We start from the raw sequence: 14,853 nt of genomic DNA, 5'->3' as shown, positions 1-14,853 counted from the left end.
CTGACTGTAACTATATTATTTGGGAAGACTTCACAGGCTTTACACCAATTGCAAGATGAGTCATTGATAGTCAGCACTTAGTGCTATGGTTTAGTTGACAAGGTGATGTTTGGTCAAAGGTTGGGCTTGATGATCCTGGAGGTCTTTTCCAACTTTAATGATTCTATGATTCTAATACAAGGCAGGCTCTTTGTAAGACTGCAGGCAACCAAACACACAGCTACAAATACAGCTGACAGATAGGTCTCAGCACCCAGTAGCTCCAACAGGGTTACAGTTACCCCAGTTAATGTCAACGTGTGACTCCAAGGCAGAACGTGGCACACATTTGGTAGCCCTGACATTCCCAAAGCCAAGTCACAGCAGTGCAGTGATATGCAGCTTTTCCATGCCTTAGACCAGAAGACGCCCACTAGCACTGCTGGTCAAATTGCACAGATGCAAAGAGCAATCAAATGTGGTATTATCATCTATGCAGCTTGGAACATAAACCAAAAAATATATGGGAGAAATTTAAGCCAGAAAGGACATTCTAGTAGGTAAGCTGCCAGGGCAGAGACACTGAAAAAACACACAGAGAGGAAGCAAATGTTCATCAACATCAAAAGGCACAACACTTCAAATTTCAGCATCACTTTCAAAAAAACATGGAAACTTCACATGCAAAACTGATAGACAACATATTTTCAAATTAAAGGACATGAAACGCCACGTGAATGCAAGAAAATACCTTTTCACTGCAGATCTTCAAACCCTGGAACAGGTTGCCCAGAAGTGTTGTGGAGTCTCCATCCTTGGAGACATTGTTCAAAACTTGACTAGACACAGCCCTGGGCAACCTGCTTTATGCTTTAGGTGACCCTTCTTTGAGCAGGAGGTTGAACTGGATGGTCTTGAGTGGTCTCATCCACCCTGAACTGTTCTGTCATCCTGTGAAGTTAGTCTCTGCCTGATGCAGGTCAGCCAAGGACTGAGACGAACAATTTCAGCTTTTCCTGTTTGATTTATACTGTTTCTTTAATTAGATAAATAGAAAAGGAACATTCTGTTTTCTTGATTAAGAATCACATCAAAAAGTTGCCATCTTTTTCACATTTAGCTATTGTTTAGTCAAGTACATTTAAACAGTCAGTTAATTTCAGTGCTCCAAAACTCAAAAGGAATTAAGACCTGATGAAGCGCTTTAAAGACAATGTACTGTCCACGTGCCAGGTCTCACGGGAGTGATATCAGAAATACCAGACCACTGGAAATGTCCCTGTAGTATAGACCACAGCAGAAAGAGGCATTGCTTGCAAATTCTTGATTCTTTAACATATAAAACAGGTAACTCACACACAGAAATGAGGGAAATGCAGTAAGTCCTGACAGTTGTGAGAGAGTTAAACATGAGCTTCTGGGGAAGGTGTTTCCAAGTTTGCTCAAAGTTCTCAAGCAACTGCTGACATATAATGGTAATTCAGAGAAGGAAACTTCTGTTCTTAATGATCCAGACACAACTGCCTCAAAAACTGTGCTAGAAAATAAACCTGTGCTTACAGTTCAGCCTGCTCTGAACTCTGCTTTGCTGACATATGGCCTCAGCATGCTTCCAGTCACTTTGAATTTTTCCAAGGACAGATGTGGGCTGTGCACTGAAGCAGGTTGCCTCTGTGCTCCCCCCTGCACTCAGAACAGCTGCATTACAACTACATACAGCATCTACTACTGATACTGAAAAGCAGCAGAAACAAACTTCTTAACATCAATTTGTAGATGCTAAAAAGGGCATTCTTCTTTATTCAGCATGCTGGATGTTCGGAGGATAGCTCCTCTAATCGAAAGTGCCAAATGACAGACAGACAGGGCCTTTTATTACACCTACTGTTTACACTTACTATTCATTAGATAGTCTTGCTTACTTAATACATATTCATTAGTTTGTTTACATAGTCATACCCCCATTGGAAGTCCTTCTTTGGTCTTTCTGGGTCTTCTTTGTTGTCTTGACCTCAGTTCTTGACCAGGTACAGCAGGTACAGCATCATTGTGTTCCACCACCAAAAACCGTTACGTTTGTTCTTTATTTGATCTTGTTTGGGTACACAGAGCTTAGTTTACATCTTCTTTGTTTGAGTACATCCCTATCGAATTCTCTAGGACTTCTCTAAGATCATATTGCTCCTTATTTGGACATTTTGGGATACTGTGAGTAAAGTTTCTATTTCTTCTATCAAATCCCCCTTTTTTCTTGAGACTAAATTCCTTAATCTTACAAAGCTATGAAATCCAGCTGGCTGCTCCATTATAGCATTTAAGGTTCGTTTTGTGCACCCCAAAGAGCTTCTTATCCATAATTCTGAGGGTATTTGACCTTTATCAATTACTGTTATGCTGGGGACTAAGGCTTCTAAAGTTTCCCCAGTCCAGGGGAAACACTTTACAGACTTTATTTCCACATAACCAGTTTGGTACTGGTGAAAGATGATTCATTTCTCCAGCATTAATTGTTTGAGTACATTTGTGTGATTTCTGACAAACATGACACTTCCATCAATACAATCTAGTTTTCCTGATTCTTTAAGGGAGTTACATCTTTCCACACATTGTATGATCATAAGAAATATTACTGGGTACTTGCACACTAACTGGTATGTCTACCTTTTGGTGAAAGGAAGTGTTTACCCAGTAACTAGTATCTATTTCTCCTGGAATTGGAAATGCATAAATGGTTAATGGCTTCATTGAGTTTTTAGGTAAATGAGTGCAAAACCAACAATCATTTTTATGCAACACTTGGGCCACATTTTGTAATAAAACTAGATATAAATTTTGCTCCCAAGTCAAGATTGAATTTACTATTGTCAGGATAACAAAACAAGATTTAAGCATTTTGGTTTTTTTTCAGACAACTGATCAATTACCCGAGGGGCTTCAGCCTTTTTAATTCTGGAATAACGTATCCATGATTTTACTCCATCTAGTTTTAATGCTCTATAAGAGGAAAGGAAACAGCCAAATGCCACTTTTGAGAATGGGAGAGGAAGAATGCCAGGCTACTTGTGGTAAACTTTGCAACCACAGAAAACAGAGAATTTGCGATCAGTAAGCAAATATATGCAAATATTGCCAAACACCTAAAACCTTTTCTTCAAAACTTCTTTAACAGTTGGCAAACACTGAAGTGTTTTCTTGTAGCATTTAGCAGAAGACCTAAGATGCTTAACTGGAGCTCTTCAAGGAAAGCATGAATCACGTTGCTTTAATAAAAAAAATCAACTCCCAGTTTCCTGGCTTCATGGGGAAAAATCAAATACTCAGGTTTCTCTTTAATACATTGATACATTAGGCCATAAGAACTAGCATAAAGACTGTAATAAAAAGAAAAAAGGAAACCAGTTCAGGAGTAATGGCTGTCACTCCCACAGAGCCCTGTGCTGCTGCTCCTGACATCAGAGAGTGAGGCCACTGAGTACAGCTCAGTGTCACAGCAATCCACCAGTTCCTGTCCAGAAGTGACACAGCTCAGAGCGTCTCTGTTCCTGCCAGAGTTAGCCCATAACCCCATCAGCCTGCCACAAAAATCAAGAGATGCCAGTGAATTTTATAAATGACAAACAGAACTCAAAAGACAAAAGTGATGTGATGCAGCACAGCAATGATGTCATTGTAGACATTAGTTGTATCATTGTCACTCATTGACATGGTCCCTTTTCCCCCATTGCAAAGATGTAACACTCAGATTATGACACTGTAAATACACTAGTAGATGCAAAAAAGCTTTTCACTTGTATTTTCATGTCCCTGTTCACAGGATGTGTGTGCATGAAGAAAATAACCTCACATAGGTGAATTTTCAGAAGTTCAAGTGCTCAGCACACTTCGCAGAAATATCCTAATGTCACTCAAATCTAGAAACTGAGATCCTTTTCTCTTAAAAAAATTATTCCTCACATATGACAGCAGACACTTTGTCTCCCATTCTCTTCCCAAGCCCAAGCACAGTAATGCCACCAAGGGCTGTGAATTCCCTCTTCACCCACCCCGGAAAAACAGGAAAGGAAAATAGGTCCTCCTTGTGGTATATTCAACTAACGAGTTCAGGCCTAGTGAAATCAAGAGTTATTTCACTCCAAAACTAAGCTGTGAATACTGTAAAAAACACTGGAATTTCACCGAGGGGCTTTTATGTAATTTTACACATAGCTTCTATTAATTCTTCAATGATTTTTTAAATGTGCCCAGAAACTAAATTAATAAAGGGTTCAAAAGGAACATTCATCTTATACAGACCTTCAGAAAATTATTCTGACATTTTTCTCCACAAATGGAAATGCTGTTCATGACCTGACGGCTTTCTTTAAGGATCAGAAATAGAACATTTTCTATTTGAATGGTACTAGAATTCCTAAAGGCACAATGATGTTTTATACTTTCCCTCTTTCAATACCTATCTTTGAGTCATGTCTGAAAAGCAACAATATAAACCTTACAAATGTGGAACACCTTTCCTCCATGTAAAAGGAAGGCTGAATAAAAAATGATTTTATTTCTAGCTTTTGTCACCACTTTCCTTTGCAGTTTGAGTCTTTCACATCTCAACTGTAAGCTATACTGTCACTGAGAACAGTCCTGGCAACAACATACTCAGCAATAAAAAATGTTTAGAAATAATGAATTACTTTTAAAGGTTCTTAACATAAAATGAATTTGCACTATATGCTTTCTAAATTAGAAAATCCATTACACCCTAGTATTTTAAAAATAAAAAAAAAAAATAAGACTTGCCTTTAAAAAAGCCCTATTACACTATACTTACACTGGCCTTTGTTCGGGTATCTCTGTATCTGGAAATCACAAAGAAGCTAATTTTCTAGGATTGTAATGACAAGTAGCTAAGAGAGGAGAACTGCCTTGTTAAATTGCATAGCCCAGTATAAACTTCTGGCTAGCAATGAAAAAGTAATTTTTACTTTTTATGTGCACTAGAAAAAGTAATTTTTACTTTTTATGTGCATTTTATGTGCACTAAAATATTCACTTCTAATTTATTAAACATAAAATATCAAAAACTGAAATATAGATTCCACTACCCTCAAATCAACTTCAGTCTAGGCTAAAGTTTATGTGGATGTATCTGTATAACCACAGAATATATCAAATTCTCCTAGACTTAACAGTTGCAGAGAAGCTCTCTTCCTGAACAGAGCAGACACTTGCCATAACCACTAAAAAAGGGAAAATCAGGAGCTTTGTTATAGTGCCACACATGCAGGGAGAAGCACCCTGACCTTCCAGACAGAAAGCAGCCACAGCACAGCCCTTTTATGCTCTGAAGGCTCTACCAGCTGGAACACCAATTGTTCTTCAATGGGTGGGTTAGACACCTGCAAACATCCAGTGAAAACAGGCCCTCTCCAGTGCTGCCCATCCAACTGCACGGTCAGAGTCCATCACAACCCTGAGCACCTTAAAGCGTTGGTACTTCCAGCATACAGCTGGCCATGATATGTTTTTCCTCCTCTCAGGACAACTCTGGGTCTGGGAATAGTTAATTTGATTTGTCTGAAGTTTGAGCCTTGGCTCATTGTCTCCTAGGAAGAGATTAAACCTATTTTCAATTCCATGTGTCGTGCCTGCCAAGGCAAGCACCGCTCACAGGGAACTCCAGCCTGTCAAGGACTCAGCCCAGCAGGGCAGACAACTCACAGGGCACGAGGAGCAGCACCACTTGCTCATGTACATCAAAGTGAACCTGTTTTCTTATAGGGACTGAATCATTCCCATGCCTGTTTTAGTTCAATTAAATATTTTTAGGGGAAAATTTATGATCAAACACAGAATCAACATCATGTACTTATTGAGGTTGCAGGGCCTCTTTTAATGTTTTATTAACTTTGCCTTGCTGACCATTTTGTGTCTAGAATCTGAATTACTGGATTAGCACAAATCAGCTAGAATCTTCCCTCACTTTTCACATCCTTCCAGCTTTCTGTGCTCCTCTGAAGCAATATTTTTCTTTGTCATACTCTGTAGACCAAGTAATATTTGCTGGCCATCATGGCCTTGGATTCTGAGAAAAATTCTGTCCTGCAAGTGATTTTGGACAAAATGCTGAAGGATTTTGAATCTTTTTGGAATCCCTTTCAAAAAACTCTGCTTACTTTTTGTGGTGGTGTTTTACTCAGCTTCCCTGACTCACCTTGAGACACAAATCAAGAGTCAATGCTGCTCCCACAAGACCTTTCAAGAATTGTCCTGCATGTTAGTGTGTCACATGTTTAGTTTATGAAGAAATAAGTAAATAAAGTTCATTAAAGCACATTCAGTACTTTAGCACTATGCACTCAGATCTCACTGAACTCCATGGGAGACAAAAATAAGTCCCTGACAGGACTGCATTCTATAAAACAATTATCACAACATCTACCATGACTCAGGGTATGCATGTGAGAGATCTGAGAAACTTAAAAAATCTCTGCTCAGTTTCCCCCTGGCTTAGACAACACCACACACCTGCTTCTGACAGTTGTGTGGGATGGAACATCGCAAGGTTGCTGCTTAAAGGCTTTTTCTCATTTATATGTAGATTCCAAAGAGCAAATTCAGCTGGGAACTTAAAGCAGAAGTGCAGATTTAATGGAAAGAAGTTCTTTCCAGTTCCTGGAAACATATTCCCTCTCTTACTGGAGTAAATTCATGGTAGAAAAAAAACCCAAACAAAACCCAAACCACAGGCTTGTCCTTTGCCAGCCTGCACAGCCGTGGTTACTACAGACAGAACCTTACAGCTCTACAGTGCTTGGTGTTATGAGGCATCCTACACATCAGCAACCTTAAGGCCCTCCTAACTCTGCTGCTTTGGGGCATGTGAGAGGACAGTTTCTTCAGTCCCCAGTCACTTTGGTTTCAAGTAGAATCCTAATATCAAAGAGTACCTTCGAGAAATGGTGATGCTGCCTTGGCTGCACGGTGAAATGAGGTGCTTTCGGAACAGTTCGTTCCACAAGTACTCGGCTGACTGGGAATCCTGGCAGCGCACCCTCATCGAGAGGAGAGACGCGGCTTCTCACGACACCTTGTGGCAGCGTGACAAGCTGCTTTTGTTTTCACAGAAAGTAATTTAAGATATTGCAAACCAGTGATATTACAGAAAATCAAACACACAACAAAAAGCACCAACTTACAATCAATGAAGCTGAACAGAGCAGCAACACTTGTTAAAAGTCAGGAAAATTCCCCATAAAGACACCAAGTATAAAATAATAAAACCATTATTTTTAAGTAATGAAGTCAGAAAACTGAAACAAATTCAATTTGAAGCAATTCAAACTGCATGTAAGCTACAGATGTACAAGTATAATAATATAAGTGTGTATTATTAACAGTTAACATATTCTTACCGATTCTAACTAGAAAATCAGAATTTCCTTTCCACATTGCAACTTGCAGGGAGAGACTGGGACAGCAGGGAAAAGCTTCATTGTCCAGAAACGTAATTATAAGTTGACTCAGTTAGGCCAACTTATCTTGATATTTATGTTGCACGTAACTGGAGAAATAGCAAAATAGCAAACTTTATTTCCAATTAGTTTTCAAATTCTGTTTTGAGAAAAAATGTCTTTTAATTATTTATACCTGAAATAACACAAATTGTGGTTCAATACTGTTCTACTTGGAACACATCAGTCCCAGAAGAAAGAGTAACCCACCTAGGAAAAGAAATCAGGGAGAGAAGTCACCACAGACATTGCAAATCGCAATATCCAGTGTACAAGGCAGCTAAACTGTTGCTTAACAGACGGGCTGCAAATCTGCAAATCCTGATCTCTAGTTGCCCCCATTCTGAGAAATAGGCTACAGATGAAAATCAGGTGTTTGGCCATTTCTACTACACAAATTAAAGCAAAAATCTCGAGAGCAGCAGGGTAGCCGCAGCTGGGCACCGCTCCCCGCAGCCCCCTCCCCGCCGGGCTGTAACCTCATGCTGCCGATGTGGGCACTAGAGGGACCCCCGGGCACCTCACCGGCGCTGCCCCTCGGGCGTCTGACACACAAACTTCATCCTTCGGCTGAAGGGAAACATTTCTGTCACATCTAAACTCATCAAGTGCTCAGTCCTGCAAAGAAGAGTTTGGCTTCCTATTTATCTGGGGGTTTTTGTTTGGTGGTTGTTTTGGTTTTCAGTTTTTTTTTTTGTAAAGAACACAAATCGATACTCAAATAGCCTTCAGGTAGAAGGTAAAATAATCTTGGAGAATATTAGCCCTGTAAAGTGAAGAACATGTTTGTCTCAGAAAGTAGGTTGGGAGGCAGAGTGGCAGGAAGGTGATTCTCAAAAACTGTGGAACCCTGTCACAAGAGCTCATCTCTCCTCATTTCAGAAAGCAGTTTTTCAAGGTCAGCAAACTTTCTTCTCATGGAATTCTGTCTTCTACTGACAGGGGTATAATATACTTCCTACGTTTGTGGTGCAGACATTGGGTGAAATTATACAGTCTTAACTTACAAATACTGTAATTTTGTGGGTTCTCCAGACCCAGATCATTTGCCCAGAAAGTGGAGTGAAACATAGAAGACTCTGCTCAATCCTGATCCACACGCTACAGAAAACAAATGTAACTGTGAAGTGGTATGAAAGCAGAACCTGCAGAAGACCCCTCTGGGCCAAGCTTAAGAGTAATTTATAAGTATACAGTCAATAATTAAAGACTTTTGAGATCTGTTTTTCACTCAAATTCTCTTTTCCAAAATTGACAGTCTAATTTATAGACCTATAAAGGGACACTATTGGGAACTTCAGCTCCCTGCAGTGCAGCCCTAGGTCTGTGTATACATCTTCCCTAAAGACTGTACAAGCCTCCGGAATAGACACCATCATGACTAACTTGCTTAACTGAAACTTCCATAGTGTCCCCTGTGCAGTGCTGATGGCTGTGTCTGGAAATGGAAGAAGGTAAGCTCTCTTCAGTCCCATAGTTCAATCAGTTTAAGGTCTGAAAATGAGCCTTGAAGGAGCTTTATGCTGGAAGCCTCCTATGTCAGCATACAAATCATAAATTAATTCTTAAAACATTGAGTAGATAACCCCCAAAAAGAAACTGTCCCTTTCCTTTACTATGGCTTCTCATCCAGTCTGAACAGAGCACATGTGTTTGAGGAGGGAGCAAGGCCTGCTTTCAGTTCACACCATCACTGAAACCTTGGGATACAAACACAGTCAACCCGGAATAACCTTCCTCTGCCTACATGGGATAGGAAAAGAGATGAAGCAGTGATGGACATAACACCTGCTCTTAGACAGACAAGGGCACAGAGACCCCCTTCAACAAATCATGAGAAACTTTTACACCATCTAATTATCCCAAAAGGGAGAGAGAGGAGTTATGTGCATTACAGAGCAGCTCTGAGTATATCCAAGTCCCTGTGCAAGAACCTGTTTAGACAGGAACAGGCAGGAGACACATGAAAGCAGACAAATAATTAATCAGGCCATTACTTCCCAAACACAATGTTTTGAAGTCCAGGACGCTTCTCTCTGCAGTCTTCACTGATTTTTTGGTACTCCCCCTGCAGTGACATTAGGCCCTGCACTTACCTGCAAGTGCCAAATACACTCAGTGAGGAGCAGAAATCCCAGAGACTGCGCAAAAAAATGCCCACCCTAATTCATCTTCACTTCCATGCTCTAGCATAAGGTACAACTTGTGCTCAAATGGACAACAGTTTAGGAGCTGTGAACTGCATTCCTTTGAGTAGGATTGTCTTTTATCTAGAGATGAAACTATGTACAAACCATGTCGATATTAGTAGTTTTTATCATTTTTACCTTCACAAGAACCCTAATCTGAGAAAATACAGAAGATGAGGTGCTGGATATTAGCTAAAAGTTTTTTTCATAATTATCTGTGGATGAAGGACCATTAACACCAACGGTGGTTGTGCTGGCACCAACCTGAGCAGGAACTTGCCTGCTGCACAAGACAGTAAGTAACCTGACTAACACGCAGACCACCTTGGAGCAAGCCTGCAGTGATACTCTGGTAACGGGGATTATTTTGTCAGTCATTGAAAACAAAGGGTTTTAGTGCTCCAATTTACACTACTGATTTTACCCTGTAATACCAAAACTCCAGTGCTGTGAATATAAATCTTATTTGCAGGTATTGCTGCCTAAGAGAGGCACATAAATCACCCCGCCACGAGCCTGCACCAGTCTGAGGGAGGGACTGAAGCTCTCACTGCCTTAATTTCTAACAGCTTCCCTTCCATCAAGGCATATCTAAGCTTCCACTCATATTCTTAGCTGCTGTTTTTCTTTATGGACACAATTCCATAAAAGTAGCTAATTATGATGAATAAGTACTTCAAAAAGCTAATACAGAGTTTGAACTTTCATAAAAGTGTATATAATTATAATGAACTAGCATGTCAAAAAATCATGGGAGATCTTGTCCCTCCAAGAGAACCTAATCCCAATGCACCAGCATGTCAGGAAGCTGAAGAAGCCCCCAGTGAAGTTTTAAAGACTTGATTCAGTTTCTTTTGTGAAGCTCCAACTTTATGAGAGGCAGATCCGATTTCAGTCAGGGAAGGCAAAAATCAAACCCTGTTCAGTCAGTTTCCTCTATATGTGCTTTTGAGAGTCTAAGAGTTCACATGAGACATCATGTGCTTTTAAATCCCATTTGGATTGAAATCTCTCAAAACAGAAAATCTCACTTTGAAACAGAATCTTTCCACAGACACTGCACAGGTGCAGCAAAGGACAGTGACTATTGTGAAGGAAAATCTTCCTACCACCTCCATTTCATTTGGGAATGACTGTCCTGCAGCACTTTCAATAAAAAATAATTCTAAGTATCATTTTTATAAGGAAGCACACCTTGAAAATTACTTGTTACACACTAAAGACTTTTACATTCACTTCAATATCAGTAAATAATTTAATTTCTATTCTATAATCCAAAAAAATCCAAAGCAGAATGAAGAGCATTAACCAAACATCTTTCAGCATCCACGTAAGAACTGAACAAGACTGAAAATCCAGTGAAGGAAAGGAATATTCATTCTCTCCTTATTAAAAAACATTAGAACAAAGGATAAAGGCACGAGTCTGAATATAGCTCTGTTCTCTCAGTGATTCTGTTACAAATAAAAAAGTAACAAACCATTTTAATGTTACAGTTTTATTTGAAAGAAAGTGACTTTAGAGTTTTTGGTAACACATTTTTTATACAAAATTGATACAATGAAAAATAAACTTCAGCAGCTTCCTGGAGCAGATTACAGGCTGTAAACTCATAATCAAATGTACTAGATCGGAAAAGGCAACCTTGTTCCAACTCTTGTTTGCAAACCAGCACCAAGTGATCCCAAAAAATCTAGTTTTACTCTGGTTACCAAAAAACCTCAAAGCCCAGCCAAATCCGCACTTCCTAAGTAAGCAGTTGTTCTATTTCCAATTTACAGCTGTGACTAACTGTACACAAGAAACACATTAAGATTTCCAACAGTATCCCCAGTGAGTAAATATGAACTTTTACATAACCTGGTACTTTGAAGGTTTCTAAGGAGTTATGGACAACAAAGTATTTGGATTTAACTTTATGAATTGCCATTTACAAGAAACTCAGAAGTCCATAAAAAATTACAAAGGTCTGTAACAGTTCCTTTAAAACTATTTCATTTAAGAGGGTCAATTTCACAGACATTGGGATCACAATTTTTATTCCTATGTCTGCAGTACATCAAAATCCCATCATATAAACCAGCAGTATGAACAGGGGGGAAAGAGAAAAATCCAAACCAAACCAATCTATGCAATCCTTTTACCATTTTTAGTAGAGAGTAAGGCTCAGTAGAAAGGAGACGCTCAGTAGAAAGCAAGGCTCTCCCAAAACTCATTTCTGTTTTCACCTTTGTCTGAAATCAAGTTTCTCAAAATGTATTTGGGGAACAAATTTTCTTGTTATAGACACAGCTCCTCCAACATCCCATTTTTGGGGGTAACTGTACAACTTGGCTTCATGCTACCCTTATAGGTACATTACACATAATAGAAGACTGCAGAGGTCTGTGTCCTGCTACGCTGCTTCTTCACATGATTCCTGGGTTCAGCAATCTCATTGTTTTATTATGGCTGTTCATGAAAGCATTCTAGTAACAGCATCAGTGAAAAAGAATACTAATCCAGTAACCCCAGAAAATCTGCAGCTTTAAGTCTTCCCTAGAATTTGGAAAATTTCCCTAGAAATTCCACTTCCTTTTCAGGCTCTTTTGCACCTTTTTCTTTCATCTCTGAAACACCCACCAATTATCTTTATCACTGCTCCCCACCCTGTGATACCAATGTAAACAAAACCCAGTGGCAGAATAATCAAGTTTGCCAGTCAAAAAAAAGCACCATTATGTTAAATCTTTGTTCCTTTCAGTAAGTTACAGCAGCATTTAGAGACCGAAGCCTCAGACATTCTATTGCTTAAAACCTTGTTTGCAGGTCCTCTGCAACACTTTGGATCCTGGCATTAAAACAGAAGAGGTATTGAACACAGGATATGCTCACAGAAACACGGATAGGAGTTCCTCTGAATTTCTAGTGACATAAATTTGTGTGCAACAGACCTACTTAGTGTCTGGTGACATTTACAGTGCAGATTTGGTTCTCCTGTGGGGCCGACGAGTCACTGGCACTGAACAATTTTGCCATAGCCACCTCTTCCAGCATCATAGTCCTGTCGATATTCATCTCGGACCTTATGAAGGAGGGGAAAAGGGGAGTCCAGGAAAGACAGAGAAAAACAATTTCTCAGAAACTCTTACATTATCAGAATATAGTCACACTGAGCTCACAAAATGTTAAGTGGCCACTCAGAGCTGACTGACAAAACTGAAGGCGAAGTGCATCACGCAGAAGCCCAGAACAACATGAACCAACTTCCTTTTCAACAGCATCCCAGGGACTCCTCAATCGAGGCAGCCCAAGCAATATGGCCGGTCTCGTGCTCCAGCAGTAAAAGCCACTGCCACCTGCTCCACTTGGGGTAAAACAACTGCTGTCCGGTGTGCTCTTGACAGCCTTATATTTTCAGGGCTTACTTACAAGCATTATCTCCCCAGGCAGCCAAGAGCTGTTTCTGCAAGTACTTTTAGTGAAATTCACGAAAAAGTTACCTGTTCTTAGTAGGTAACACTGCCATTGACCAGATGTCTTACAGACCAAGGCACAGTGTTACCTTAAACAATGACTCCTAAGTTGCTGTTTCTGAAATTGTTCCGAGTGTGTTCATTCAAAACCAAGAAATTTGACAAAGCCACCTTAAAACCCCAGGCTGAACAACAACCTACCTGCCCTCCTGATCTTCCACGGCCGTACTGCCTACCCTCCTTAAATCCTGCATCCCAGTCTGTTCTTATGATCCTGTCATCAAGTCTGGTTCCGTTGATGTATCGCATTGCATTTTCAGCATCTCCTCTTGCATAATACCTTAGGAATAGGTTAAGGAAAAAAAAAAGGACTTTGGTTTTCAACACGTGTCAAAAAACCCAATATCAAATGGGCTACAAAACCAAGCCTTTGCTTGAAACAGGTTCCTGCTCAGTTACTTTCAGAAGCAACAGCTTTTAAGAAGCTACATGGGCTGAGAAAACCGTTAGTGGGCAATGTGCTGGAATTCAAGCACTAAAAACACGTATATTGGATTAAGTCTGCCAACCACGCTCACCCTTAACAGCACAAAGCACTATTGCTAAAAAGTGAGAAGCCCCAGTGAGGCTCCATTCATGCTGCAACCTTCCACCATTCTAGTGAGTTCACCAGAACCAGTTACAGAATGATCTTCAGAGACTCACATGTAAGAGACTCAAATGATCTTCACAGACTACACAACAGGGATGTAAGATACCAATAGTAACTTTACATTTATGCTCGTATGTAAAGAAACACCTTTTTACTCGGGCATGGAAAATATGAACTTAATGCAGAGGTCAACTACATAAAAAAGGTCTGGGTTAAAGTCTCACAGTGAAAGCAATCTGTTACCCCTGCTCGACATGCCGTCTATGTTCCAGTCACAGAATCACGGATGTAAAAGACCCGTCAGATCATTGAGTCCAACCGTGAACCCAGCACAGCTCTCTCACGCCTGCGTCCCCCACAGACGCTTTAGCAAACGATTACTTTTATCCTGAGAGAACTCTGCCGTGACTCAGAGCCTGCAGTGCAGAGCAGTTCACCCGCGCCCTGACCGCTCCTGCCGGCCCGCACAAGGATACTCCACGAAGCAGAATCCGCAGGCGGTTTTCTTCACTTTGTCCAGCCCCATGATGACCTTCTTGATGTCGCCGCTCTTGCCAAAGAGCTCGTGGATCTGCTCCTCGGTGGTGTAGAAGGACAGATTTCCCACGTACAGCGTGCAACTCTTCCTCAGCAGCCGCTCCTGGTCGTAGCGCGTCCCCTGGGCCGCAAGGACACCGCGTTACCCCCCGGCACAGCCCGGCCCGGGCGGGACGGACCGCTCGGCACCCACCCCCGGCCAAGGCTCACCCGGAAGCGCTGGTCGCGGTACTGGCTGAGCTCGGCGTACGAGTCGCTGCGGAGGATGCTCAGCGTCCCGCTGGAGCTCATGGCGGTGCTGCCCAGCCCGGCACAGTCCTGCCCGGCTCGGCACAGCCTGGTCTGTCCCGGCCCAGGACGGACCGAGGACGCACCGAACCCTCCCGGCGCTGCCCGTCCCGGCCGCCCCTCAGCGCCTTCCCGCCCCAAGCGCAAGCGCCCCGCGCGCAGCCAATGGCGTGGCACGAGGGCGGGGGCAGCTCTCGCGAGAACGGCGGGGGACCCCACGCGTTGAGGGAGCGGCCGGCGCGGCGAGTCTC

At 41.4% G+C, this 14,853-nt stretch overlaps 1 protein-coding gene across 1 annotated transcript; it reads right to left on the bottom strand.

Moving 5' to 3' along the window:
• Window positions 1-11,152: 11,152 nt before the first annotated feature.
• Window positions 11,153-14,742, bottom strand: NCBP2 (nuclear cap binding protein subunit 2). The gene is made up of 4 exons (XM_027650472.1): window positions 14,525-14,742; window positions 14,254-14,435; window positions 13,327-13,465; window positions 11,153-12,734 (listed from the first exon to the last, which is right to left on the bottom strand). The coding sequence occupies exons 1-4, from the start codon at window positions 14,603-14,605 to the stop codon at window positions 12,663-12,665; spliced, it is 474 nt and encodes a 157-aa protein (XP_027506273.1). The 5' UTR covers window positions 14,606-14,742; the 3' UTR covers window positions 11,153-12,662.
• Window positions 14,743-14,853: the final 111 nt, after the last annotated feature.

The sequence above is a fragment of the Corapipo altera genome, unplaced genomic scaffold (assembly GCF_003945725.1).
Source record: "Corapipo altera isolate COAL_440 unplaced genomic scaffold, ASM394572v1 54, whole genome shotgun sequence".
Taxonomy (NCBI): Eukaryota; Metazoa; Chordata; class Aves; order Passeriformes; family Pipridae; genus Corapipo; species Corapipo altera.
The sequence above is the reverse complement of the archived record's forward strand: the minus strand, read 5'-3'. Positions and strand labels throughout refer to the sequence as shown.